General features: G+C 44.1%; 2 protein-coding genes across 13 annotated transcripts in view; one reads left to right on the plus strand and one right to left on the minus strand.

Moving 5' to 3' along the window:
- CASK (calcium/calmodulin dependent serine protein kinase) overlaps window positions 1-27,132 on the minus strand; it is a 651,701-nt gene that overhangs the window by 425,996 nt on the left and 198,573 nt on the right. For all 12 annotated transcript variants that reach the window (XM_082246666.1, XM_082246669.1, XM_082246671.1 and 9 more), the window contains exon 5: window positions 16,257-16,329. In XM_082246666.1, coding sequence (XP_082102792.1) covers window positions 16,257-16,329 — 73 coding nt within the window. The remainder of the gene's footprint in view (window positions 1-16,256; window positions 16,330-27,132) is intronic.
- On the plus strand, window positions 957-6,088 carry GPR82 (G protein-coupled receptor 82). The gene is made up of 2 exons (XM_082248585.1): window positions 957-982; window positions 4,873-6,088. The coding sequence occupies exon 2, from the start codon at window positions 4,885-4,887 to the stop codon at window positions 5,962-5,964; it is 1,080 nt and encodes a 359-aa protein (XP_082104711.1). The 5' UTR covers window positions 957-982; window positions 4,873-4,884; the 3' UTR covers window positions 5,965-6,088.

Consider the following 27,132-nt stretch of genomic DNA (forward strand, 5'->3'; position numbering starts at 1 on the left):
GATCACCGCCATTACTAGTAAAAATAAATAAAAATGACAAATCTTTCCCCTAGTTTGTAGACGCAATAACTCTTGTGCAAACCAAACAAAATACGCTTATTGCAATTTTTTTACCAAAAATATGTAGCAGAATACAAATTGGCCTAAATGAATGAAAAATTTTGATTTTTTAATTATTTTTTTTGGGGAATTTTATATAGCAGAATATGAAACAAATATATATTTTTTTCAGAATGGTCGCTTTTTGTGTTTATAGTGCAAAAAAAAATAGCACAGGTGATCAAATACCACCAAAAGAAAGCTATTTGTGGGGGGGAAAAAAATGACAATTTTATTTTGGTACAGTGTCGCACGACCGCACAATTTTCCGTTAAAGTAACGCAGTGTGAAATCACAAAGAATGGCATGATCATTAAGGGGCAAATCCTTCCAGTCCAGTACTGGTTAAGCCACTTTATAAACTACATACATCCCCCTCTGTTATAAAGCCTCCTATATTGCAGTGTATGTTTTTTTGTAAAAAGTCGCCTATTTTTCCCTGAATTCACAGCGTTGATTGATGGTCACATGACTCCTCGAGGCTCCTCTTCCAATCTGACAGCTGTAGTGGGAGGATAGGAGATTCCCCCACTGATGTCAGTTTCCTCCTAAAAGCTTTATTAGGAACTGACAAGTCACAAGCATGCCATATACTGGTGATGAGAAAAGCTATTTATCCGTTTATATTTACTAAAATAATTGCATTTCCATGTTCTGTGTACTGTGGGAGACCAGATACAGTGAATGCAGGCTCTGGATTTAGTTCACTTTATCACTTCAGCAGTTCAATGCAGGCAGTGAAAAATGTGTTGTTTGTTGTGTGCAGAAGTTGTCTGGTTACAGTGCAATTCAAATAGAATACCACAAGCCTTAATTTAGAGTATTTAGTTTCATTTTTTTTAGTTCCTTTGAGGTGCTGGATGTGACTAGTCACTGCTGGTAAGTATGATAATCTACAGAAAATCAAACTAGCTGTAGACTTTTTTTTTAGATTGGAGTCTGATAAAATTACCATTGTAAGACTGTAAACGTATTTGGTTTACAAAGAAAATTGGAATAGTGGAGCAATCCTTTCTAATTGCAAACATTGATGTTTATGCACTAAAATCAAACCAGATATTGACTAGCTGCTTTACAAAAAAAAAAAATGCCAATTTTCATCATAATTTGCAATAAAAGTGTAAAAATTTGTGAGTCTAACAAAATAGGCTAAAACACAGAGGGCAGGTAAAAAAACGTGTTTCAGACTAAATAAGTGCTAAGATTTATATACTGCATTTGTTTGCAACTCCATTATCTTTAAGAATTATTAAATACAAAGAGTTACTAAATGTAGGTTTTGTTAAACTATGATGAGTCAAGTTTCCTATGCATATGTAGTAATTTCTGCAAAATATTTTGTATCAGCAATTTAAATGGTCATCCTACATGCAAATAATACACATGCTTACAGATTTCGATTTTATGCCACATTCTGCTAGTACTTGAAAAGGTAAAATGGATCAGATGTCCTTCCTAGAATAGGACAGTGTTAGGAAATGTTACATAACAACCCACTCCGGCCAGTGGAAGTTGAAAATGCCCCCTTCATTGGTCCATGTGACGGCCCTGACCAATTAGAATGCCTCCTATCCATACAGGCTGAGAGGTACAGATAGGGGATTTAACTGCTGGGTTTTCAAATCCCTAGACCGATGAAGCGGCAACCTGTAGTCTGACAGAAGATGATCTCAGGACTCTGGCACAGCGGGAGAGGGTCCAGTGTAAGTTCACCTTACAGATTTTCTGTAAAGGTGAACTTACTCTTTAAAGCTAAAGGTAACCTAGGAACCTGTCAATAAAACATTTAAAAAAAAAATATTTATTCCGCTTATAATTTGGCATTTCTTAGTTTCATTTCCAAATCCCATGACAAGTTGCTCCCCTATTGCTGAAAATGGAACTGTTCAAATAGCTGTGCCTCCCTCCTATTGCAGCGACTTTGAAAAGAATTCTTGCGCTACTTCCCCCACCCCCCCCCCCCCCCGATTTTATTTTAACTTGCCTAGATTTCTGTTAAAGTCACAAGCCGCAATAAAAAAGGAGGCACAAACTGCACTGATCTGCGGCTTTGAAATCGCACTGAAGAAGCATGATTTTAAAGCCACACTGGGGTGAACCAGGGCAAAAGGCCAAGTTAACTTTTTGACTAAAATGGCACATGCAGAGCAGGGGCATCAGTATGATAAAATATACTGTGCGGTCTTGATAAACCATAGTTTGACGTACTTGGCATTCATGTAGGCTTGTTCTGGCATCCCCAAATCTTGCCTGGTATACTCCCATATTGTTTACATCCTCTTGTCCCTGATAACTTCCCGGCCACTGCAGACTATAGACCAGGCTTTCTCAACTTCCCGGCCACTGCAGACTATAGACCAGGCTTTCTCAATTTCCCGGCCACTGCAGACTATAGACCAGGCTTTCTCAACATTTTTAACACCGTGGAACCCTTAAAAAAAACTTTATATCAGGGAACCCCTGCTAAAAAGAACTCTCTCTACATCTCATGACACATTGGTGTGATGGCCAGTGGGAAGAATGCTCTTTATACCTGGGAAGAATTTCCCCTTTACAGATAGCCAAAAGGATCAATTGTGTTAGTGGGAATTTTCCTGTAGAAATTGCTCATTGCTCAAGGAACCCCTAGCAACCTCTGGAGGAAACCTAGCTGTGAAACCCTGCTATAGACGTTCTTTGCTAGGGTCACAGCAGTTTTTTTTTTTTTCAAAATCCATGCAAGCACAGTGCACTTATTCAAGCGGCTCAGAGCAACTAGGATAGGGACAGACATGCATGCACAGCTTTTGAAATAAATTAGGCACACTGCTACTGTAGCATTGAAGTGAACACCCAAAGCCAGTGGTGGCCCAGAGGGGCTTAGGGACAAGAGAAAAATATGGGAGTGTTGGGGTGCCGGTTGATCTGTTACAGGGAGTATATCAGGAAGGCTCCTGGGGAGCCAGCACAGGTCTACCAAGTATGCCAAGCAACATTAACAGCTTAAGGTCCGCCTTATAGCAGTTTTACTGCTAAAGGGCAGCACCTCTGCGCCGAATCACATATATATATATATAAATATATATATATATATATATATATATATATATATATATATATATACACATATATATATATACACATATATATATATATATATATATATATACACACACACACTATATATATATGTATATGTATATGATCTGGCTCTTCTGGGTAGGGAGCGCACATGGCTGGCACCCACAGATCATCCAGCTCTGAAGGAACAGCACAGGTGGCCGTTCCTTCAGAGCGCATGCATGCGCCAGTGATGTCACTAGCTGCATGTACTTTAAATATCGTCCATTTATGAGATATATACACTACCTACAAGTAAGCCTCATCATAGGCTTGCCTATAGATAAAAGTTGGGTGGAAGTTTACTTTCACTCCTTCCCAGCCAGTGTCATTAGTATTAATATTTGGAATTTTTATATGGTGGGGTAGTGGATGCCAGTGAAGGGATTGGCAGAAAGGATCAGCAGTCACGGATCGATTAGTAAGATGTACTAGTCTAGCAGCAGCATTTATACAAAACTGAAGGGGGGATAGCCTGTGTAAGGGTAGGCCAGTGATGAGAGAGTTGCAATAGTTGAGGCGGAAAATAACCAAGGAGTGAATAAGTTGTTTGGTGGTGTTTTTATTTATAGAGGGGTGAATTCTGGAAATGTTGTGGAGGTTAAGGGGGCAAGATGTAGCCAGTGTTTGGATGTGTAGGCTGAAAGAGGTCAGAGTCTAGGATTACACCCAGCCCCCTGGCATGTGTGGAGGGACCAATGGTTGTGCCGTTGTACAGTGACAGCGCATTTTTTAGTACTGATCACTGTAGTAGTGTCACTGATCCCCAAAAGGTGCGTCATTGTCAGAATGTCCACCGCAATATCGCAGTCTCGCTATAGGTCACTGATCGCCACCATTACTAGTAAAAAAAAGTGTAATAAAAATATCCCATAGTTTGTAGGCGATTTTACTGTAACTTTTGTAAAAACCGATCAATATTGGGATTTTTTTTTTTTACCAAAAATATGTAGCAGAATACATATTGGCCTTTAACCAACCTGATCACAAAGGAGAAACCGATCAATAGTGACATCTTCTTTCTCCGCTAAACATTTTGTGAATCAGTACTGCTTGGATCTTGAAGAAGGGGACATACCCCGAAAGCTTGTCCTGAAAAATTGTATGTTAGTGCAAATAAAAAAAGCATCACGGACAGTCTCAAAAGTAATATTTTTTTCAAAACTGTCTTTTTTGTTTATAGGGCAAAAAATAAAAAAGAAAGCTATATTGGTAGGCAAAAAAAGGACATACATTTCATTTGGGTACAGCATCTCAACTGTCAGTTAAAGAACTGCAGTGCCGTATCGCAAAAAATGGCCTGGTCATGAAAGAGTGTGTGTGTGTGGGGGGGGGGGGGGGGGGTGTAAATCTTCCGGAGATCATGTGGTTAAACTAAACTCCCTGAACTGCACAGTGCAGAGCATTTTATCATACCAGAGCCCTTGTCTGCATGTCCTGTTTAAGCCAAAGCAGAAGGTGAACTTTTTTTTTTTACTTTATTCCCCTAAAAACCTTCCTTTCTTTTTACAGTTAAGTTTAAGCATTTTTCTTGTTTTCAATATAAGAATAAATCTGCTAAAACACACAAAACACGTCAAATAAGAAATATTCCCGTACTAAAAAACCTCCAGCTTAAAATTTTCCAACATTTGATTCTTACATTTTTACTGCTTTTCTCCTCCCTTTAGGTAGCCTTTCAGAAGCATGTGCAATGATACAGGTGTCACTTTCAGTGCAATGACCTCCACCGGTCTCCCTATACTTTATGGTCTGATGTTTTTGCCAAGTGCTTCAGGAAACCTCCTTTCCCTCTGGATTTTTAGCAGACTAGGACGCAGATCATCAACTCACATATATCTTATAAACCTTGCAATTTCCAACATAGTTGTGACTGCTGGCATGCCGTTCCAAATTTTTTTTTATGCACACGCACTTTACTTGCCATACGAGTCTATAGAATGTTCCATTGTACTGAAAACCACAAACATTCTGACACACTGCAGCATGTGTGTTAGCATCACCATTTTCAGCTGGATCGCCATCAGTCGATATGCTACTCTTGTGCGATACAAAGAGAAAGCACAGGACAGATCATCTACATATGAAAAGATCATCTTTGGTCAAATACTAAAAACTTTTCGGAACCCTAAAATCGCTTGTTATCTGTGTGTCTGCGTGTGGATTGCTTTTTTGTTCCCAACGGTTATATTGTTCTTGCTAAATAAGAATTGTGAACTGGACAACTGCTGCTCCTATGAAGCTGAATTTGGTCAAGGAAGGTCACAGATCTCTTCAGTTGCACAGTCGACATGTTTCTTTCTGTTTTTCTTCATTGTGTTACTGTTTTATGGGTTCTTTATCAAGCATTTAAAAAAGCTGCAAACCAACAGCTGTATAGATGAAAAGCATTTAGTTCACCAAAAAGTGAAGAAAAATCTTGCTGTGATAGTGGTTTTACTACTTGTCACTTTTGCTCCTTACCATCTCATAAAATTCATCCTTGTGGGACAATACTACTCCAGGGGATTCCAAGAGCTAAGAGTACTGACAGAAATAAAAAATTACTGCCTTTGCCTAGCTGAGTTCAGAAGTTGTACTGATCCCATCGTTTATTTTTGCTTAGATGAGTCTTTTCAGAAGACTATCCAATATTTCCTTAAAAGAAATGCTGCAGGTCAAAAGGAGGATTCAAATGTGAACAGACTTTCCATTACACAAACTCCAACTGTGACTGTGAGAATTGTGGTTTCAGAATTAATGAAAGTTGTACCTGAAAACTGTTAAAAGGTGGTTTTGTAACATATCTATAAAAGATTTGGAGATCCAGTTAAAGTGTACCTATGGACATTAACCACTTCAATAACAGGCAGGCCAAAATTCAGCTTTCAGTGCTGTCGCATTTTGAATGACAATTGTACGGTCATGCAACACTGTACCCATTTCAATTAGGGATGCACCGAATATTCGGCGGCCGAACATTATTCGGCCGAAAATAGAGAAAAGAGCACTTTCGGCGTTCGGCCGAATAAGTCAAAAGGCCGAATAATTTTGAGCCGAACAATGTCAGCTTCCGCCCTGACCGCTCACCTTCCTCATTGCGGCTCCCTTCTCACACGCCGCCGGTGTCCTGTCCGGCCACGAGTAGGGGGTGTGACGTCCCGCCCCCTGCTCCTGACTGCGGCTCCTTCACACTAGGTCCACGCCCCGCCCCCCTGTTCGCGGCTTTTGGCTCTGGCTGCAGTTCAGGTATGTGATGTGGAGCTGAGCACATTTGGGGGAGAATACGGTAGCTGGCAGCTGCACAAGCATTAGTGTGCAGACTGCCATATGTTGTTGCCACTTGCCATGCTCATGACATTAGAGTGCCCTATAAAGTGCCCCTTAAAAAAAAAAAAAAAGAAAAAAAATGTGCCCAACAGAGTGCTCCCTTGACATAAAATGTGGCCATCAGCGTGCCCCTTATTTTATGCTAAGGGACATGCTGATGAGCATATTTTATGTTAAGGGGCACTCTGATGGGCATATTTTATTTTAAGGGGCACTCTGATGGGCATATTTTATGTTAAGAGCAACGCTGATTTAAATGTTTTGTTTTGCCCATCAGAGTGCCCCCTAACATAAAATGTGCCCATCAGCGTGCCCCCTAACATAAAATGTGCCCATCAGCGTGCCCCCTAAAAATTGGCAAAATAAATGGAAAAAATGCGAAACACCGCGTTCGGTATTCGGCCTTCGGCCAAGCATTTCATTATTATTCGGCTTCGGCCAAGAATTTCATTTCGGTGCATCCCTAATTTCAATTTTTATCTTTTTTTGGACAGAGTGAGCTTTCTTTTGGTGGTATGTAATCACCACTAGGTTTATTTTTTGCTAAATAAATGAAAAAAAAATATTTTTTTTTCTAGTTTATAAAATTTAGCAAATAAGTAACTTTTCTCCTTCACTTGTGTGCTTATGAGGCTGCACTGATGGGCACTGATTGCTTGCACTGATGATCAGTGCCCTGATTATTGGTGTAAACCAGGGTTTGACAAATTTGCTTTAAATCTAGGAGCCAGCTAAAAAAGTTAGGAGCCAGTTTTATTTTTTTTTTTACTGACAGAGCTTTGTTTTTGGCAACAGAGATGGCCAACCCTTGATCTCTAAAGGGGGTCACTGATAAAAGGGGACGCTGATATAATGGGGGGTCTCTAAGGGGGGTGCTAATATGAAGGGACTAATCTAATGTGGGGGGTCTCTAAGGGGGGTGGCGTTCTAAAGGGGGGGGTCTCTAAGGGGTGCTAGGATTGTGGCATCACCTGGAAATGATGGATAATTAACCTTCTAAAATGGTGGATAATTAGCAAAACAAAATAGTAGAATCTGTGGTAGCCCCCCTCCTCTCCTCTCTCACTATCTCTTCCTCTCTGTTCTCCTGGAACTATCAAGAATAAAGATAAGCGTGAAGCCTGGAATGTTAATTGTCATAGATAAATGTTACAGGGAACATCTGTATGAGAAGGATATGTATTGCTTGCCAAGCTAGTTAGGGAAATATGTATCTGTGATGTAACTGTTTTATATATGTGATGTACACGCTTATTTTGTCACTTGGCAAACGGGCATGAGCTTGGCTAAGTCACTTCGCTAGCGAATAAAAAAGGTTTAAATCCTGAAAGTTGGTGTCCAAATTCCACTTCTTGGTTTCAAATAACTTATTTGTGCAACAGTATAAAGGGACTCTGATCTTTGTGCAACAGTATAAAGGGACTCTGATCTAACAGAGGTGCTAACAAAGGGACTCTGATCTAATTGGGGGGGGGGGGGGGGACGACAGGTACCTGTTTTTGACTGGTACCCTTCCCCACTTCCAGGAGATAGTGCCACCCCTCAGAGGTTCTGCCTGCCGCCTCCTTCCCCCACCGCCGGGCCAATTAGAAAGCGCAGCACACTTCGCGCATGCGTAGTAGGGAGCTGGCTGCGGCAGCACCTGACAGCGGATCCGAAAATCGGCTGGGGTGCCAACATCGCAGGCTCCCTGGACAGGTAAGTGTATATATATTAAAAGTCAGCAGCTACAATATCCCCCCCCCCCCCAAAGGCAGAACTTCTCTTTAAAATGATATTTACATATGCTCACCAGAACAGTCCTGTCACCCAATCTGTGCCCTCTAGAAGCCATGGACGAGTGGTCAATGCACACCAACGACAATTTACTTTAATGGCTGGACAGGCACTGGTTAGGGGGCACTCTATTGCACGGTGCTGTGTTTTGTGGTGGCACAGCAACAGAGGAGGAGAGAAATGTGAGTGTAAATCTCTGCTTCTGGAAGCTTCGTTTTTTACATTTGCAGCAAATTATCCTTATTATTAATTTTTTCCTTTTTTCTTTTAAATTATTTCAATGCAAAATGCATGTGCCTAAAAAACAAAAAAGACCCCGGAGGCACGCGAGTGACCGGCTGCTTTTCATAGTATGTGTTACACACCACAACGGTTCTCTAGTTTACCCCGTGCCATGTTTATACTGGTGCACTGATTACACGGGACTCCTTCCCCTATCCCTGTGGGCATTTGCATCTTGTCCATCTTGAATGTCTCTCCCCTTTTTGCATCCCCTTTTCCTTGTCCGTCGGCAGGGCACACAGTCGGTTGGTACCTGTTTCTACCCGTTTTTCTCCTTTTTCTTTTTTTTTTCCCACCCGAGTGTGGAAACAGGATCCCACGTGTGCCCTCCAGGTTAGGTTTTATCCAACCCCCCTAGTGTGCTACGGTTGAATGCGTTTGTCAGATTAACGGCACTCGTTGCACTTATACACTACCTCCCCCATTGTTGTTTCCGTGCTTGACAGGTAGGCGGGTCCTCCTGCCACCGGATTGTTCCCACACCCTTTCCTCCCCCTTGCCCCCCTCCTCCCTGTCTTAACCCTCCCTCTCCTTCTCCTCCCCCGCTCCCTTCTTTCCTTCTTTTCCTCTTCCTCTTCTCTTCCTCCTCTCTGCCCTTTCCCCCTCTCCCCTCCCTATTTCTCTCTCCTCTATGCCAACCACCATGCCTACCTGCTCTAGGCGGCGTGTGGCGCACTCCCCCGGATTGAATGCGCCGGAACCACTTCTGAAAATCCTTTCCCTTAATGTCAGGGGCTTGAACGTTCCCGAGCGTAGATCTAAGCTTTTGCTTTCTGCCCGTCAGGCTAAGGCGGATGTGGTGTTTCTGCAAGAAACCCATTTCCGCTCGGATAAAACTCCCCGCCTTTGCGACCGTTTCTTCCCGACGGTTTATCACTCAACGTCCAGCATTTCTAAGTCTAAGGGAGTTTCTATCCTGGTCTCTAAAAACTGTCCGTGGACTCTACAAGACTCCGTCTCAGACCAGGAGGGACGCTTTCTTTTCATTAAGGGCACCATACGTGGTTAACTCTTTACGTTCGCGAACGTTTACGCCCCGAACAAACGCCCCGTACCCTTTTTCCGGGCAACGCTTCTTCGCCTGACCGAATTTCAGGCGGGCACCTTAGTAGTGGGTGGGGATTTCAACGTAGCCCTCTCCCCCCTCCTGGATGTCTCCTCGGGCTCCTCCTCCCTACCATACTCCGCCTTGCGAGCGATTAAGACTCTCCTTAGAGATCTTCTGCTCCATGACGCTTGGAGGACGTTGCACACGGATACCAAAGACTTCACGTACTTCTCGCACCCCCATAATAAATACTCCAGGATTGATTATCTCTTTCTCTCCCAGGCTGCCCTCTCTTCTTTACGCTCTGCATCCATTGATCCTATGTTTCTGTCCGACCACCACCCTATCGCCATCTCCCTCTCCCTGCAGTCCGACCCTGGTCGCTCCCGCTCCTGGCGCCTTGACAACTCCCTATTGACCGACCCGGTCTATATCGCGGAATTGAACTCTGCTCTGCGAGAGTATTTTGCCTGTAACGCTACGCCTGATGTGACCCCTGCTACGTTGTGGGCGGCCCATAAGTGCACCATTAGGGGCGTTTTTATTGCCATGGCCGCGAAACGCAACAAGGAACGATGGGCTCATATTGCTACCCTCACCAAACGCGTCCATTCCCTGGAACGCGCGCACAAGCTCACTCTAGCCGCACACACTCTGACTGAACTGACTCAGACCCGACAAGACCTCCTCACAGAATTGGGCTTTATAACGCAATGTAAATTCGCTTTACAGCAACGTCTGTTTTATGACTATGGCAACAAATCGGGCAAATTTTTGGCCAGAGCACTTCAAGCACGACGGGCGGCGAGGACGATCCACTCGATCACGGACCCGCGTGGCGGGAAGGTCACCTCCACCAGTGATATCGCTCAACAGTTCCTTACATATTACTGTGCGTTGTACAATCTGGGTACCCCGGACCCTGAAGTCCCCCCCGCAGACAGAGCAGCACATATTAAGGCATTCTTGCAGAAATATTCCCCCCCTCCCCTTTCACCGGAAGCCTTGGCGGAATTTGATGCGCCCATCTCCTCCCCCGAACTGCATTTTACACTCAAACAACTTAAACCGGGGAAGTGTCCGGGCCCGGATGGCTTGACGGTGGGATACTACAGGACCTTCGGGGATATCCTGTCCTCCCCAATGCTTGCGGCTTTCAACTCCTTCTCTGATTCCCCGACTTTGCACCCAGATTATTTGGAAGCCCACATTACCGTCATTCCTAAACCCGGTAAGGACCCTTCCCTGGTCTCCAATTACAGGCCAATTTCCCTCAATGTTGACATCAAACTGTATGCCAAGGTACTGGCGAACCGCCTGCTACCCCACATTCCAGATGTCATCTCGCTCGAACAGGTGGGTTTTGTCCCCGGCCGCGAGGCCCGGGATAACACTCTCAAGGCACTCAACATCCACCATTGGCTGACTTCCTCCAGCACGCCTGGATTCTTCCTCTCGCTCGACGCGGAGAAGGCGTTCGACAGGGTTGCCTGGGACTACATTACTGCAGCATTGGAGTCTCTGGGCATCGCTGGTCGCATGTTGAACTTTATACGGGCCCTTTACTCGTCGCCCTCGGCTAGGGTACGGGTCAACGGAGGCCTGTCGGACGCCTTCTCCGTGTCGAATGGGACCCGACAGGGTTGCCCCCTTTCCCCCTTGATATACATCATTACCCTTGAGCCCCTCCTCCGCCGCATTAACTCTAATCCTGATATAAACGGAATAACCGTAGCCCATAAAACCTATAAGCTGGCGGCCTTTGCCGACGACATGTTTTTGACGAACCCTGCAATCTCTTTACCTAACCTTCTCCGGGACCTTGACGCCTTCCGTCTTTTATCCAATCTTAAAATTAATTAGCGAAATCAGAGGCCCTGAATATATCCCTCCCACCATGCAGGGTGCAGTTCTGCAAGGACAACTTCCCTTTTCGCTGGGAACCCTCTGCTATCACATACCTAGGCATCCAAATCCCTTCAACTCTTGCCGACCTTTACTCACGCAACTACCTGCCACTGTTGCAGTCTATAAAAGCAGACCTCTCTAAATGGGAATCTGGCTCCTTCTCCTGGTTCGGCAGGATTGCGGTGGTCAAAATAACTGTCCCTCCCAGGCTTCTCTACACTATGCAAGCCGTCCCCTTAAAGCTCCCTCCAGCATTTTTTCGTTCGTATCGCTCTGCATGCACATCCTTTATCTGGCGTTCGAGACGCCCCAGGCTGTCTTGGGACATCTTGTCTGCCCCGAAGGAGATGGGTGGCCTGGGATTGCCGCACCTTCAGAGATACTATTGGTCCTGCCACCTGACGAGGGTGGTGGACTGGCACAAACATCGTCATGTCAAAGCTTGGGTCGCGTTGGAGGACTCTTTCTCCCCCATCCCCGTACAACACCTGCCCTGGATCTCAACACCTTCCTTTCCGACGTCGTGCTACAAGCACCCGACCATCAACCCCACGATCATGATCTTTCGCAAGTTGTGCAAGACCTTGCACCTGGCATCCTCGCCTGGCCCTATGGTACCCCTTATTCAAAATCCGGACTTCCCTCCAGGCCTCTCCTACATCCCCCCACAGGGATCTGCTTCCGACGCTCCATGCAGGGCCGAACACTGCTTTCAAGCGGGCTCACTGCTCTCTCTCCATGATTGGGCGCAGAAATACCCGGACTTTCAGCTTCGCTTCTTCAATCACTTGCAGCTCAGAGACTTTCTCCTACGTACCCCTGATGTCTCCTGCTGGTCTAGGGACCTCACCCCCTTTGAGACCCTATGCAGATCGTCAGACCCGCAACGGCATCTTATTTCCCTACTATACTCCCTCCTCTCTTTGCAATTACCACCTCGCCTCGTCCGTTTACGGGCTCGGTGGGAGGAAATCGCGGCCAAAACCTTGTCGGATGATGATTGGGAGCGAATCTTCTTTCACATTCACAAGGGTTCCAGAAATATCCTCACACAGGAGACTGGCTTTAAAATCTTCGCACACTGGTACAGGACGCCTGAACTTTTACATAAAATATCGGCGGACCTCCCCTCCCTTTGCTGGCGCTGTCATCTAAATACAGGATCTCTCCTACATATCTGGTGGGACTGTCCGCGGATCCAGCCCTTCTGGAGGGCGATACACGCCCTCATAACCCGTATCACTACCTATACACCGGATTTTAGCCCGGCACAATTCCTCCTCCATCATTCTTCCCTCCCCCAGCGGACGTACAGGAGGTCTCTGGTCTTCCATTTAATCTCTGCCACCAACACGTGCGTCCTGTGCCTATGGCTGTCTCCCTCCCCACCCACTGTAGCTGATTGGCTGCGGAGGGTTGGAAGGATCGCCCGTATGGAAGATCTCACGTTTCAAGCTCTTGACACTCCCTCCAAATTTTATGACATTTGGGCCCCGTGGATTGACTTTGCTGCATCGGATGAACACCGTCGCCTGATGAATACTTAGTCTGACATTAGCTTGCCACACCCCACCTGCTTCCCGGTCGTCTTCCGGGGGAGTGCGCCCGCACTCCTCTTCTCCGCCCTTCCCCATTTCCTATCTCCCTTCTACTCTCCCTACCTATTGTGCTCCCTCTATCCCCTCTTATGCTATTGCTCTCTTTCCTCACTGCCTCATGACGCTCTCAGCGTCCTCCACCCCCACCTGCTCTCCCTGAGACTCCCTTCTCCCCTACCTCCTGTCGCCTACCGTACCCATGCGCAGCGTTGGGCGGTCTATCTGCATGTATGGGCGGTGCGCCCCCGGCCCTGGACACAGTGTGTTCCCCTTGGGGGTGTCTGAATCGGGGGTGCCCCATCCAAGACATTCATTTTCCTGCCTCCTGGCTGCCCCCATCCTCACTTCTCCAGTTTGAGGGGTCGGAATTCTCTCCTTTCCTCATTACTCCCCTACCCCGTAATTCCCAATACCCCATATGATTGCACTGAACCCCATTACGCATTGGTTTCGGCCCATGCGGCTGGGATATGAACCTAAGCCGCAGCGGCCCTCTGTACTTGCAATAATATACTGAATTCTTGGCCATGTATTGAACGAGGCCAGGTCACTTTTGCTTTGTTTATACCTTAGTATCTTCCGCAGATGGCATCTCTCTGCTCCTTGATACAGTTTATGGTTATTTTGGATGTATACTGTTATTTGTACTTGTGTTTGCTGACTGTACTATATTGCCATTACTTGTTAATGTGCGTTTTTTATTCTTCTCAATAAAATGTTTATAAAAAAAAAAAAAAAAGGTGTGAATGCTGCCTTAAAGTGTCTGTTTTTTGGACAGAGCGGGGGAGGGTTAGAGCCCCTGCTAGCACAATAAATGTAAATATACAGAGTCTATTTAAAATTATTCTACTACTAAGCTAATACATGGCAGAAGGGTTTACGCACTCTACAAAGTACTGTCAGGTTTTACTGCTATCCAGAGTGCGACCAGAGAGTTTTCCCATGGCATTCTGACCTGGGGTGAACCTTTTACCAGAAAGGAAGTGAGGGAAAAATCTGCAACAGGGAAACATGAAAAACTGACAAGTGTTTTTTTATTAGCATTCTCTCAACCCCCACAAAAAAAACAAAATTGACTTTTGTCTGTTCTGCTTTTGGATAATTCCCTCCCTGTTTCGGGAAAAAGGCTGTGCTGGGGACAATAGGTGGAACTCTTTCTAAACGTCTAGCTATCCAAAATGTAACGATTTGGGAACAGACACTTTTTAATTCTCTTTTTACTTAGTTAAATTACGCATTTTCCTCAAGTTAACCACATTTTATTGGTTAGACACAGGATGTTACATATTCCAAAGCCTGAGGAAGCCACAGTTTACTTTTTTTTTTGACTAATAAAGTTGCAAGCCCATCTTTTTTATACATTCTATAAGAGTGAAAAAAAAATGCAAATGCCATTTATATAATAGATAGAATTTTATGCAATGTGTAACATTAAAATAAGACACTGCTTTGAGGCTTTTTCAGGGTGCTGAAAATTCCAGTAAAAACAAAAAGGTAGATGTAATGTATGTTTCCTAAAGGTACATCTAGAAATTACTGCCGAGAGCTATACAACATTTGATAGTACAGCTAAAGAAATTGTGCCATTGAGCAGTCATTAATGACACACATTAACATGCATTACATATGATTTGCAGTGAATTTTTTCATGTAATTGTTAATGTTTAAAAAGGGGCAATGAATTATTACAGCCCTCTGCTATGGGACCATCTCCAAATAGACCTGGTCCTCCTCATCTCTGAGTAAATGGCTAAATGCTGGAACGCTACTCCTGGTTCTCTACCAGATGCCTTGCTGGTGTGTCTGCTGTTCTCAGCGCTTAAGCTGACCGTTTACATTCAGGTAGAAGGGATTTTAGCAGCTGTAAAGCCGTTTGATCACTTAAAAACCCCACCGAAGCTACCAACCCCTCACCCGAGGCATATATCCTGGGCTTGCTGTCCTACTTGCAAGAAAGGAAGTAGCATGCTGGGTTGGGTATTGGCACGTGGAACAGTGGATGTGTATTACTTCAATTCCAGATTCAGCGCTGTCATTCCCCAGCTGATGTGGCCAGGGAAGCATCTAGGGAGCACAATCTATGCTCCAGTAGCTGCATTTGGGGACATCAAGCGTCTTAGTTAAGAGAACCTGTCATTAAAATGTGCAATTACATAAAAGTTAGCAAAAAAAGTAACATATAAATAAAATTATATTCTAAGTTCCCCCCCACATAAGAACACACACTATATACCCATGCAGTAGGGTGCGCCTATGTGCAATACCAACGATTGCATCACAAGTGAGGTGAGGCCATAATTCATGGCCAACTCAAAAATGATAACCTGTAAAGATTTTTAAAGGTTACGTTTTGCAGGTAAAAAAAGTATGCTTTATTTTATTTTTCTTGTTAGGGACCTGTAAAGCATTGCCCCCACAATCAGCAGATCGAGGGTGTAATACCACAGTCCTGCAGACTTGTCTTGTGTAGTTGTTTGCCGTATCACACGATACAGGCAGACAGTTACACTCTGACAAGAAGCTCAGTAAATGACCACAGTGCTCAACATAGCTTTGACAGTTCATTGAACTACTGTACAAGCTGACAGCCACAAAGGCTTTCAGGACTTGTAGTTTTCCCATTCATATAACACTGTAAATTGGATGATGTGGCCCGGCGGTTGGGGCCTCGCATGGCAGCGTCTTTTGTAGATTGTAACAGCGAGCAGGGGGAAAATCTCCGGCACCGTGTGCCAGGGCTGGTGCATATGTAACATGTTACAAAAGGTGAACTCATCCTTTAAAGTATCGTCAATAGACCATTTTAGATACAGAGGTTTGTCGCCATTTCATGGGCTTTTGCAAATTTAAAGCTTGACATGTTCAGAATCCATTTGTCACAACTTTGTCTTTATCAGAAATTGGGTAAAATATTGTGTTTCTGGCCACTGAAATTAAACTTTTTTACAGAAATTTTGCATTTGATGAACTTGTGCGCTAATATCATGCAACTACCACCATTTTATTCTCCAGAGTCATTACTTTAAAAAAATATACATTCTTGTGGGGTTAAATAATCTCCAGGCCTAAAATGTATTGAGGGCATCTGCAGATAACTTGAACAAAATGTATCAATATTGAAATGCTTTAGCTCTTACCTTTACATCTCTGTGAATGATGTTGTTATCATGACAGTAGCGGAGAGCTTCCAGTATTTGCCGCATGTAATGACTGTAAAAAATCAAAAGAATATAAAAACGCACAATTTATTTGATATGAGTGGATAATTACACGTTAAAGGGTAAATCTAACTAATGTCTTTTCTTTATGTTTCCACCCTGGTGTTGAGCGCTCTACGCTTGAGTTTGTAGCTCAGCACACCTGCTTTGGCCATTATGAAGGGTCCCCAAAAGGTAAACAAACTCGGGGGGTGCGGGGGGCTGCTGCATCAGTAACATGTTACACACTGAAAACAGGTGTAACATTATAGAAGGTCACAGATTGACCCAAATTTGGCATTTTATTGCTAAAACAAAATGTTACAAAGGGGTGATCCCCATTTAGGTCAAAGGTATGTGTGTTTAACCAAAACTAACTGCACTTAAAGTAAAAAGTTTAACTACTAGGAGACGTCCTTGATGGCCATAAACTGTAGTTATTGCAACACTATCGCGAGAAATTGTGAATGCCCTCAACTAAAAATTTTTGTGTAATCAAATTTAGGGCTGCAACTAACGGTTTATTTTCATAATCGATTAGTTGGCCTATTATTGTTTTGATTAACCACTTAAGCCCCGGAGGATTTGGCTGCTCAAAGCCCAGACCCTGTTTTGTGATTCGGCACTGCGTGACTTTAACAGACAATTGCGCAGTCGTGCGACGCTGTACCCAAATGAAATTGACGTCCTTTTTTCCCCACAAACAGAGCTTTCTTTTGGTGGTATTTGATCACCTGTGCGATTTTTATTTTTTACGCTATAAACAAAAAAATGAGCGACAATTTTGAAAAAATAACAATATTTTTCACAAAAGTCCTTGAACCTTTCCAAATAAGGAGCGACTGAAAAAAAGCATAGATGTGAACGTGTCCCATAGGATACCATGCGAAATGGAATGTAGTGCGTTTCTGCAAAAAGCACCAAAAACGTATAGGTGTGAACCAGCCGTTTAGTAGCAGCAGCATACTTTTTTTTGTACCACCTGTCATAATGGGGTTAAAAAAAAATAAACAAACACAATTAGCCCTTTATGGTACAAAAAGAGCAGATAATTGCTACTATAAAGGGGTTCATTGATACGGATTATATACTGATAGAGTGATAAATACACTCAGAAGTAGGATATATGGGCATTTTAACGAGTCAGACATGAAGCTATATGAAAAGGTGGAAGGGAGATATAAATCTTTTATATTAAAGTAGTACTAAAAGCTGAGACTTTTTTTCATGGATATGGTCATTTTAAATATAATGCATAATTTACTGGTTAAAGATTACTTTGGAGGCAATATAAGGAATTACAATTACATTTAATCTATCAGCCTCTACCTTCTCTGGGTTCAGATGCTGATCTTCCTGGCACAGTGTGTATAAAGTGTTTTTTTTTTTTTTTAATTACAATCATGTTATACTTACCTGCTCTGTGTCATGGTTTTGCACAGAGCAGCCTCCCTCCCCTTAGTGCTTCTGGCTCCTCCTTCCTTCAGAGTGCCCCAAATCACAGGCTGCAAAGTATAGTATAGTAAACTTCTGCCTTTAGAACCACTCACTTCCTGTCCAGGACTACATGTCCCATGAGGCATTGCTCCTTACACATTCACAAGTTCTCAGGCACTTACTGACATGCATGGACGGTGTACTGAGCTGTATGTGTGCTTCACTGTATTTCTTGAAATGTAAACAAATAATGCATTCTGTATGCAGGCCAACTAATCGGCTAACCAACTAATCGATTATGAAAATAGTAGACAACTACTTTCATAATCTATTAGTTGTCGAACGATTAGTTGTTTAAGCCCTGATCAAATTACGTCTTTTGTCCAATGTAAACTTTAAGCATAACTAAAAGCAAAACTTTATTTTTAGCTTTGGATAGAGTAGAAAGGGATTAGAACACCTGCCAGTTATCACCCGGTCAACGGGTCCTGTTTTCTATTGTCATTAAAAGTGAAAGTAAGGCCCCTTTCACACAGACGGATGTCAGATCCGCCTGTCTGTTTTTTTGGCGTATCTGATGCGTCCCCCCCATGCATTCCTATGGGGCATCGGATGGCAGCGGAGACATGTCCACGGACATCCGACCCGATCCGTCAAATCTGGACGGATGGAAACCCTATTTTTCATCCGTCCAGCTGATCGGATGAGAACGGACCGACGGTCCGTTCCCATCCGATTTCCCCCATAGAGATGCATGGGGAACTGACAGCTGTGTCTCCGCACACAGCACGGAGACACAGCTGTCCTCCTGCTGCTCAGCGGGGGATCGGCGGCTCGATCCCCCGCTGAGAAAAACGGAATCTGTCCGACGGACGGATAGTGTGAAAGGAGCCCAAGAGAAATTTTGGGTTGTACCAAGAAAAGTAATAGAGGGGAAATCTTCCAATGGGTACACTAGTTCTGGTGACCTGGGGGTCCCCAATGAATTTCCTTGATTTACAGGGATTTCCTCTTACTTTCTGTTTGGCTATGGGACAGGAAGTGAAGGGAAATCTCCCCAATGGGACACAAATAGCGAAATAAAATCTGACAGGGGTTATAACCCTTTCTTGCTCTATCCAAAATGAACAAAAAAAAGTTTTGTTTATAGTTCTACTTTAAATTGCTTGTGGGACCTCTGGTGCTTACAACCTTTGAATTATCATGTCAGTCTGGAGACCTGACAAAGGACGTATGTGTATATATAAAACATATCTATTTTATAAACCTCACTGACAGACCCAAATTGCAGACTCCCCTGTATGACTCTTTAGGGAAAAAGACATGAACATCTCCCTTGAATTAACCGAATGGTAGGAAATTGCTAAAGTCCTATCCAAAATATTAATACATTTTTTGATAGAATCCGATTTATGAAACCTTATTGAGATGGTACCTGGTGCCAACAAGGATTGCAAAAAATAAGATTTTTGTAAGATCTTACCGTAAAATCTTTTTCTACGATGTCCATCAACAGATGCAGCCTCATCTCCATGAGCGGAGTGGGTTTATGCTCCTCCCATCAGTAGTGAAGGCAGGAAGAATTTGAATACACATGCCCAGGGGGCTGCCCCTCCAGGCATAAACCCCCACCCCACTGCACAACCCAGCACATCAGATTAGTTCAAAAGCAGTGAAGACAACAGAACCAACCCCAAACAGAGGGGCGGGTGCTGCGTCAGTCGATGGACATCAGAGAAAAAGATTTTACGGTAAGATCTTACAAAAAAACGTATTTTCTCTATCGTCCATCGACAGACACAGCCTCATCGCCATGAGCTGAGGGGAACGTCCCAAAGCAGTATAGGCATGAGGGGTGGGAAAAGGCAACCAGACAATGACGTCAACTCCAAAAGGAGGCTAAACGTAGCCAACTGGGCAACATGGAGCTCACCCGGACAAAAGACCCCGAAGAGAAGAAAAAAACAAACAAACATTCTCTTATGAAACAGTAGCCTGCAAAACCTTGCGGGCAAAAGAGGCATCCGAAGATGCCAACAAATCCACCTTGTAAAATTGGTAAAGGTCGCTGCCTTACAAACTTGTACAACAGAGGCCTGATGGAGAAAACCCCCAAGAGGCACTCATTGCTCTAGTAATATGCGCCTTCACAGGGAAAGGAGGAACCGGACCCTTGATACAATAAGCCGGAACAACTTTCTGCCTGATCCATCTCGAAATGGTCGCAAGCGGAAGCAGCCAAACCTTTGCGAGGCCCGTCCGGAAGGACAAAGAGAGAGTCCCACTTCCTAAAGGACTCAGTAACCGTCAGATAAACCCTTATCGGCCAAACCACATCCAGAGAGTGCAAGGCAACTTCCTTGTGATGTTTAAGCTTAGGACATAAGGAAGGCAACACAGTGTCTTCATTCAGGTGAAAATCCGACACCACCTTAGAAAGAAAGAACGGATTAGGTCAGAGGACCACTTTATCCCTGTGGACCACAAAAGGCAAACGACAGGACATCGCCGCCAACTCAGAGACTCTGCGGGCAGAAGTGATAGCCACTAGGAAGGCAACCTTATGCGACAAAAAGCAGAAAAATCTCCCTAATATTCTCAAAAGGAGGCTTTTGAAGAACAGACAAAACCAGATTAAGATCCCATGGCGGAAACGGGGATCTCCTCGGAGGGGCCAGATGACGCACCCCCTAAACGAAGGTGCGAATCAAACTGAGTAGCCAATGGACATTGGAAGTAAATACCCAAGGCCGACACTTGGCTCTTGATAGTACCCAATGCCAAGCGCTGCTCAACCCCTTTTTGTAAAAAGGCCAAAACCCTAGCTATAGAAAAAAAAGCGAGGGTGCAGTTGCAGCAAATCACACCAAGAAATGTACGATTTCCACGTACGATGATAGATCTTTCTAGATGTCGACTTCCTGGCTTTCAAATATGGGGACGTGGAGCTACGCATCTGAGATCGATGGAAGCCAGAAAATCCCTGATTCAAAGACGCCACCACTGACCGAATGGACTCCATTCGAAATTACTGCACCCGCACAAAGCGGTTCACAGCCTTGAGGTCCAGGATTGGACGCACCTTGCCCTCCTATCTGGGCACAGTGAACAGGTTTGAATAGAAACCTTGAGAGGGTTCCTTTTGGGGAACCGGCACAATCACCCCTTGAGCCAGGAGATCTAGCACAGCCTCCAGCAGATCCTTCAAACGCTCTGGAGACAGGTGAAGATTTCACTGAAAAAACCTGTCCCCTGGCCAGGAGCAGAATTCGATCATGTACTCAGAACAAACCAGTTCACTAATCCAATTTTCCTGAATGAAGGGTTCCTGAAATAAGCGCAGACATCCAACTACCCCTAAGACGGGTGAGGGCGCCACCCTTAATGCGGAAGAGGACTTGTGTGCAACACCGGACTGACCGGCCTTGGACTTGGCCCAGGGTTTCTTAGCATCTCCAGAAGTTCTGAACGGCTTACCTTTTTCTTGCGCCCTGGAGGCACGAAAAAACAGTTTATGAGCAGAAAAGGAGGGACCCCGCTTAGGACAGGGTGTCTTACTCTTGAAGGATTGAGAAAGAAGAGTACTCTTCCTGCCAGTCAGGCCCTTGATCAACTCATCCAATGAGTCGCCAAACAACCTGCCTCCCAGAAAGGGGAGATCAGCTAAGGCTTTTTTTGAAGCTTTGTCAGCCGACCAGCTCTTCAACCAGACCATGCATCTTAAAACAATGCCCATGGCCAAGACCCTGGCCACCAGGGGAGCCACATCACACAGGAACACCAGAGCCTGGATAACCTGGTCCAACAGTTCCAGCGGAACAGTCTCAGGTTCCAAAGCTCCCGCAAACCCCTAATCTATTCCGTCACCGTCTGTGAGACTAACACAGACACAAAAACCGGTTTCAAAATGGAACCTGCCAGCACGTGAAGATGGCGGGAAAGGGGATTCCACCCGCCTGCCCACAGGATCCGTAAAAAACAGGGAATCCTCCACAGGCACAAGGGTAGATTTGTTTAATCTGGAAACAGAATGGCCCACTTTAGGTGGCACTGTCAAACAGTTGGAAACCTTTTCAGCAAAAGAATACCGGTGTTTAAAGCGATTTGGCACCACTAACACATGCTTAACACGCCGCCATTGGACATTCACAATATCGTGAAAAGTGTCGGGACAAGGGAAAACCCAGTCAGTATTCGGAGACTTCTGGGAGCCAAACGTCAGCCAATTTTAGTATTCAAGTATCCCGCACTGACATAATCAGGGCTTCCACTAAAGTGCATTTCCCCGCTGCAGCTGAAGACAGGTCCTCTTCACCCTCTGACTGTGAAGACAGCGACTCCTCAGGAAGGGGAGTATCCGGAGCAACGACATCAGCCTCTGAATCATAGGATACCTCCACAGATTCATTAATAAATCAACTTCAGTCGCCAGGCTTTCCAGGGCAGCTGAAATCACGGCCTGCGACTGCAATCCGGACTGTCCGGGAGTTGCACAGGGTGGGTCTGAGGGGGATATTCCAGTTTTGGACTCCATAGTGCAAATTGCAAAAATGGAGTACTGTAGCTTTAAGGACGGCAATCGCGGTATCCACCACTGATCGCAGCGGTCTGCAGGAAACCCCTTTAAACCAAACTGATAGCAGAAAGTGCGAGGAAATGCCCAATACTGTACCACTTCAGACACACGGCCTCCTGAATCTTCCACAGCATGGAGAGAAAAGGAAGGAAGTGACCTCAGCTCAGAAGCAGGAAATTACCACACAGGAAGTGATGTTAGGACACACTTCCGAGTATAGCACTAGGGCTACACAAAGATGGATGCCCAAACAAAACAATAGGAAGCTGCAGGGAAAAGGGCTGCCCCATACAAGCCTATGAGGAAATTTTATTATTGCCCACACCTAAGATGGCGCACCATGCCACTAGGGACTGACACATGAAGGCCTCAGGATCAGGACCCACAACAGGGACCAGCAAGCCCAAGGTACCATTTTACACACAACCCCCCTGGAGTGCCAGAGCACTCAAGACACACAGTCCACGCAGGGACAGGGAAGGACACACAGACCAGGCAAACCAGGGGGAGATCTCTTGGGAGGCACAAATCACCCCAAGGCCAGCAGGGGAGAGGGGGGCACAGTTCCTCACCATACCATGGACCGGGTGGGCTACACTCAGGGCAGACTGCCTCCCACCCGAAGTGGGGGTGCTGCCAGCCAAGGGGTACACTGCGACTAAGGGCGTTCCAGGTCGTTGCGAGGTATCCGCTCGCAGGCTCGTCCCCCTCTGTACAAGAGGTCACCGTCGTGGCTAGGCCTGGGTCAGAGCTATAACCTGCTCACACTCGTAGGCCAGACTGGGGGGGGGGGACCATAAGGATCTAGATTATCCAGTACGAAGCCCCAGCCGGCATTGTTTCTCATAGATCACAAGGAAATTCTTCCCTGAACACAAGCTAGCAGGTGAGTAAAGAGAAAAAAAAAGAAAATATTCTGAAAAGAATAAAAAAAAACTGAGCCTGGAGTCCCAGCAGGAAACCTAGGTCTAAGGAATAAGTCCTGCGAGCGACCCTGAGGCTCTAAATCGATCAGTTATTTGCCGCAGACACTCCACTTCTCATAATAGTTTATTTCAAAGAAACCTAGGTCTACTCCATCTTTAGGCAGAAAACAAACTGATGTGCTGGGTTGTGCAGTGGGGATTTATGCCTGGAGGAACAGCCCCCTGGGCGTGTGTATTCAAATTTTCCTGCCCAGACTACTCCTGATAGGAGGAGAAAAACCCACTCAGCTCATGGAAAAGAGGCTGCGTCTGTCGATGGATGATAGAGAAATGTACTTGTCAGCTTTACCAGCCTGTTATAGGCACTGTCGCCAACTTGGGACCATGTATCATATTTGGTGGCAATGCCTCTTAAAATATTTTGGATCCAAATTTTTAATCTCATCCGTTAGGTACATATTCCTAGATCTCCCAAACTAGATTTATTTTTTTAAAAAAATTACCTCTTGAGGTCCCAAAGAACTTTAAACAACTGATCCTGTAGATTACTTTAGGGGCCAGGATAACTATTGTAAAACATTGGAAGCAGCATGTGACAGCGCTTGACTGCTTCAAATGCAAGCTTAACTGGATTATGGTTAACCCTAAACTTACCTGCACCCTCCACAACCACAATAATTTGACAATACATGGGATCCATGAATAAAATATCTGTCCATTTATTTTATTATTTTTATATTTATTATTTATGTTCCTTGCCAACACTTTCCATCTTCTTCTCTTTACTCGTTGGTTAGGTTATGCTTTCAGATTTTTAGAATAGGCCTAAAAGGCTCCCCTCCCCCTTTTTTTTTTTTCTTTTAGATCTTTGAAACTGATGCCAACTGTGACCATTCGAGCCCACACATGGAAGCAAAACTTCCACTATTTTCAATAATATGATTATTGATTGTGGGAGCTTACAAATTCACCAGAATTCTCTATGATAAGGAGAATTTCTGTCTGGTAAAACTTGATCACACATTGTACTTTTACTGGTGATTATTTTACATAACTATTCTTGGTATGGATGTCTCATGTGCCTTTTTTGTATCTCAGATATTTTGTTTGTACTTGAATTGCTGATCTTCGACTAACTGAAAATGTAATTTAAAAGATTGAACTCCAAAGTAAAAAGTTTAAAAGTACCTGTAGATGCAAGGTGACAGTTGTACAATCTAACAGTTTCTATCTAAACTAGATAAAAGTCTTATGGTTGTAAAGGTAGAGCGCGCATCCTCTACATTAAGGTAAAAAGCCCTTGTGCGTGCAGCTCCCCCCCATACTTAAATCCATTCTCGATCCAGCACTGTGCTCGAGAGCAGCGGCTCGCTCTCTTCTCACAGGGCAGACTGATAGCAGCAGTGGGAGCCATTGGCTCTTGCTGCAGTCAATCCAATCCTGCGACAAGGGAGCAGGGCAGAGCTGCAGTGTCTGTGCCAATGGATGCAGATAGTGCGGCTCGGGATCGAGCACACAAGTGTACCACAAAGCTGAGAAAGCTGATTCCTATGATGGCACACCGAGAAGAGTTGGAGCCAGGAGGGGCAACTGGGGATCCAAGGAGGGATCAATGCTGCTCTGTGCAAAACTATTGCACACAGCATGTAAATATAACTTGTTTGTTATTAAAAAAACCAACAACTGTTAGTAAAGAATCAGACCGGTTAGAAATCCTGTCCTGTATGCTGCTGATCTGCACCACCTGATCTCTATCTACCACAATGATGACTATAAGCACTTTAGGGTGCCACCTTTTAGAAAGTCAGTCATTCACTGCAAGTGAAGACCTTTCAACTTTGAAATATCAAACAGCAATGGGCTGCATAGACCAGAGAGGCACAGAACCAGTAAGTAATCACCTGCACCAAAGAGATTCTCAGTGACCCCCCAGGAGATCTTGATGGTCCACCTGTGCAACAGCTGCCTTAATAGCATAGCCAACTACAAGAGGTGGTGGCCATTAAAGAATGGAGTGATTTTATCATCAGTGGTAAGTACATATGGTTATAAAAGTGAACTACAAGAGAAACACCGCAGAAATTCAAAATAGCCCTGTGTAAGTTTCCATGTTCTTAGAATGCTGAAACTTACACAGGGGTTTCTCATGATTTTGTCAGCAGAAGAACATGCTTATTACTACTGACATAAAGTGAACCTGAAATATTGACTACTATGGGCAAAGTACAAATCCACTTAAAAAAACACAACACAACAAAACAAAAAAAAAAAAAAAAAACACACACACACACACACACAGAAAGCCTCAACATTAATTTGGACATGGTTTTAGGTTTATCTTTCGATCTGGTCAATGTATTTGTGATGTTTATGCCAATGCGGTCATTTTGTTTTAAATTCACTTTTAGACCCCATTCACTGCCATGCATTTCTCTATGAGTTTTATGTTCTTTGATGCATATTTTACATGTATTTTTTTTTTTTATTGGTTTCAATGAGCCAAAAAATGCAGGTAAATGCATGGAAAAAAAAAAAGTCAGACATGCCTTATTTTACAAAGCAGTGCGCAGATAGTCATGGCCACATTAGAATCAATGTATAAATTTTCATGACACATGCATTTTTATGCGTCACAAACTACACATCAAAATGCACAGGTGTGTTGTTGTGGGCGACAAACGTGCCCTATTGTTTTCGTATCTGAGAGGAGATTTTGTCTGTATTTGACTTACTGATCTTTGATTTGCTAAAACATCAAAAAAAAAAAAAAAGATTGAAATAAAAAAAAATATAGAATTCATGTGCTATACACTTATGTACCCATCAGGAGACAGGCTCAATTCATAAAGCTTTAAAGGATAGGTTACCTTTAAAAAAAATAAAATAATAAATGCATTTTTGCAGGCAAAAAAAGCGTACATTCAATATTTTTTTGTAGCAGGAGCCTGTAAAGCATTGCAGATCGCTGGTGCCATGCAGGTCTCCTGCAGACCAGTCCGTGTATTGGCTTGCTTGTACCTCGTATGAGGAAGCAGATCAATTCTGACAGGAAGACTCAATGAAACGACAGTGCTCACAGCACGGTAGAAATTCATTGAAAACTACAAGCAAACAGCCGCAAGGACTGCTGGACCATGTCGTTTTCTATTCATAGAGGACTGTGAATGAGTGACGCAGCCGGGTCACAGAGGCCAATCCAATTATAACATGTTACACCCTGAATATGGGTGGGACGCATGTTATGAAATGTGAACTTCTCCTTTAAGCCAAGCAAAAAATCTTTATTTTCATCCATGTGACTAATGCCCAGTACACACGATCCGAAAATCGGACGACGTTCCGTCCATTTTTTTTTTTTTGGTTGCTAGGAACTCTCAATTATATTCGCAAACGGGAGAGGTTACTTACGATACGAATTTTCTCGGACGATGATTCAAAAGCTTCCGGTATGCGTAACCACGCTGTAGCGTGTGAGGGGAAATGATGTCTACTGCTCATGCGCTGTCTACTGCTCACCATTTTTTTCGGACGAACAACATACTGATAATACGATTATCGTACGATGTGTTATAATACGATCAAAATTTTTATGCTTGCACGACCGGATAATTTCGGGCGAACTGTCGTGATCGCCTCTCGTAAGCTGTGTACTAACGATCAGATTATCGTCCGATCTTTTCACAAGCGTTATTTTTCGCCCGATTTTCGGACCGTGTGTACGGGCCAAAACTTTCAAATGTCAAACTTGGAGGTCTTTAAATTTGTACCAAAAAATAAAGCGCAGAGGTGTGAATGGGGCCTAACTAATAAACAAACGTAAGGAAAGTACCCAAGGAGTGTGCTAGTATGAACATTTAAACAATCTTGGTAGCTACAT

This window comes from Pelophylax lessonae (genome assembly GCF_965119305.1).
Source record: "Pelophylax lessonae genome assembly, chromosome: 2".
Classification (NCBI taxonomy): Eukaryota; Metazoa; Chordata; class Amphibia; order Anura; family Ranidae; genus Pelophylax; species Pelophylax lessonae.

Coding starts and splice junctions, on each gene's coding strand:
- GPR82 (XM_082248585.1), top strand. CDS start 4,885: ATGTGCAATGATACAGGTGTCACTTTCAGTGCAATGACCTCCACCGGT.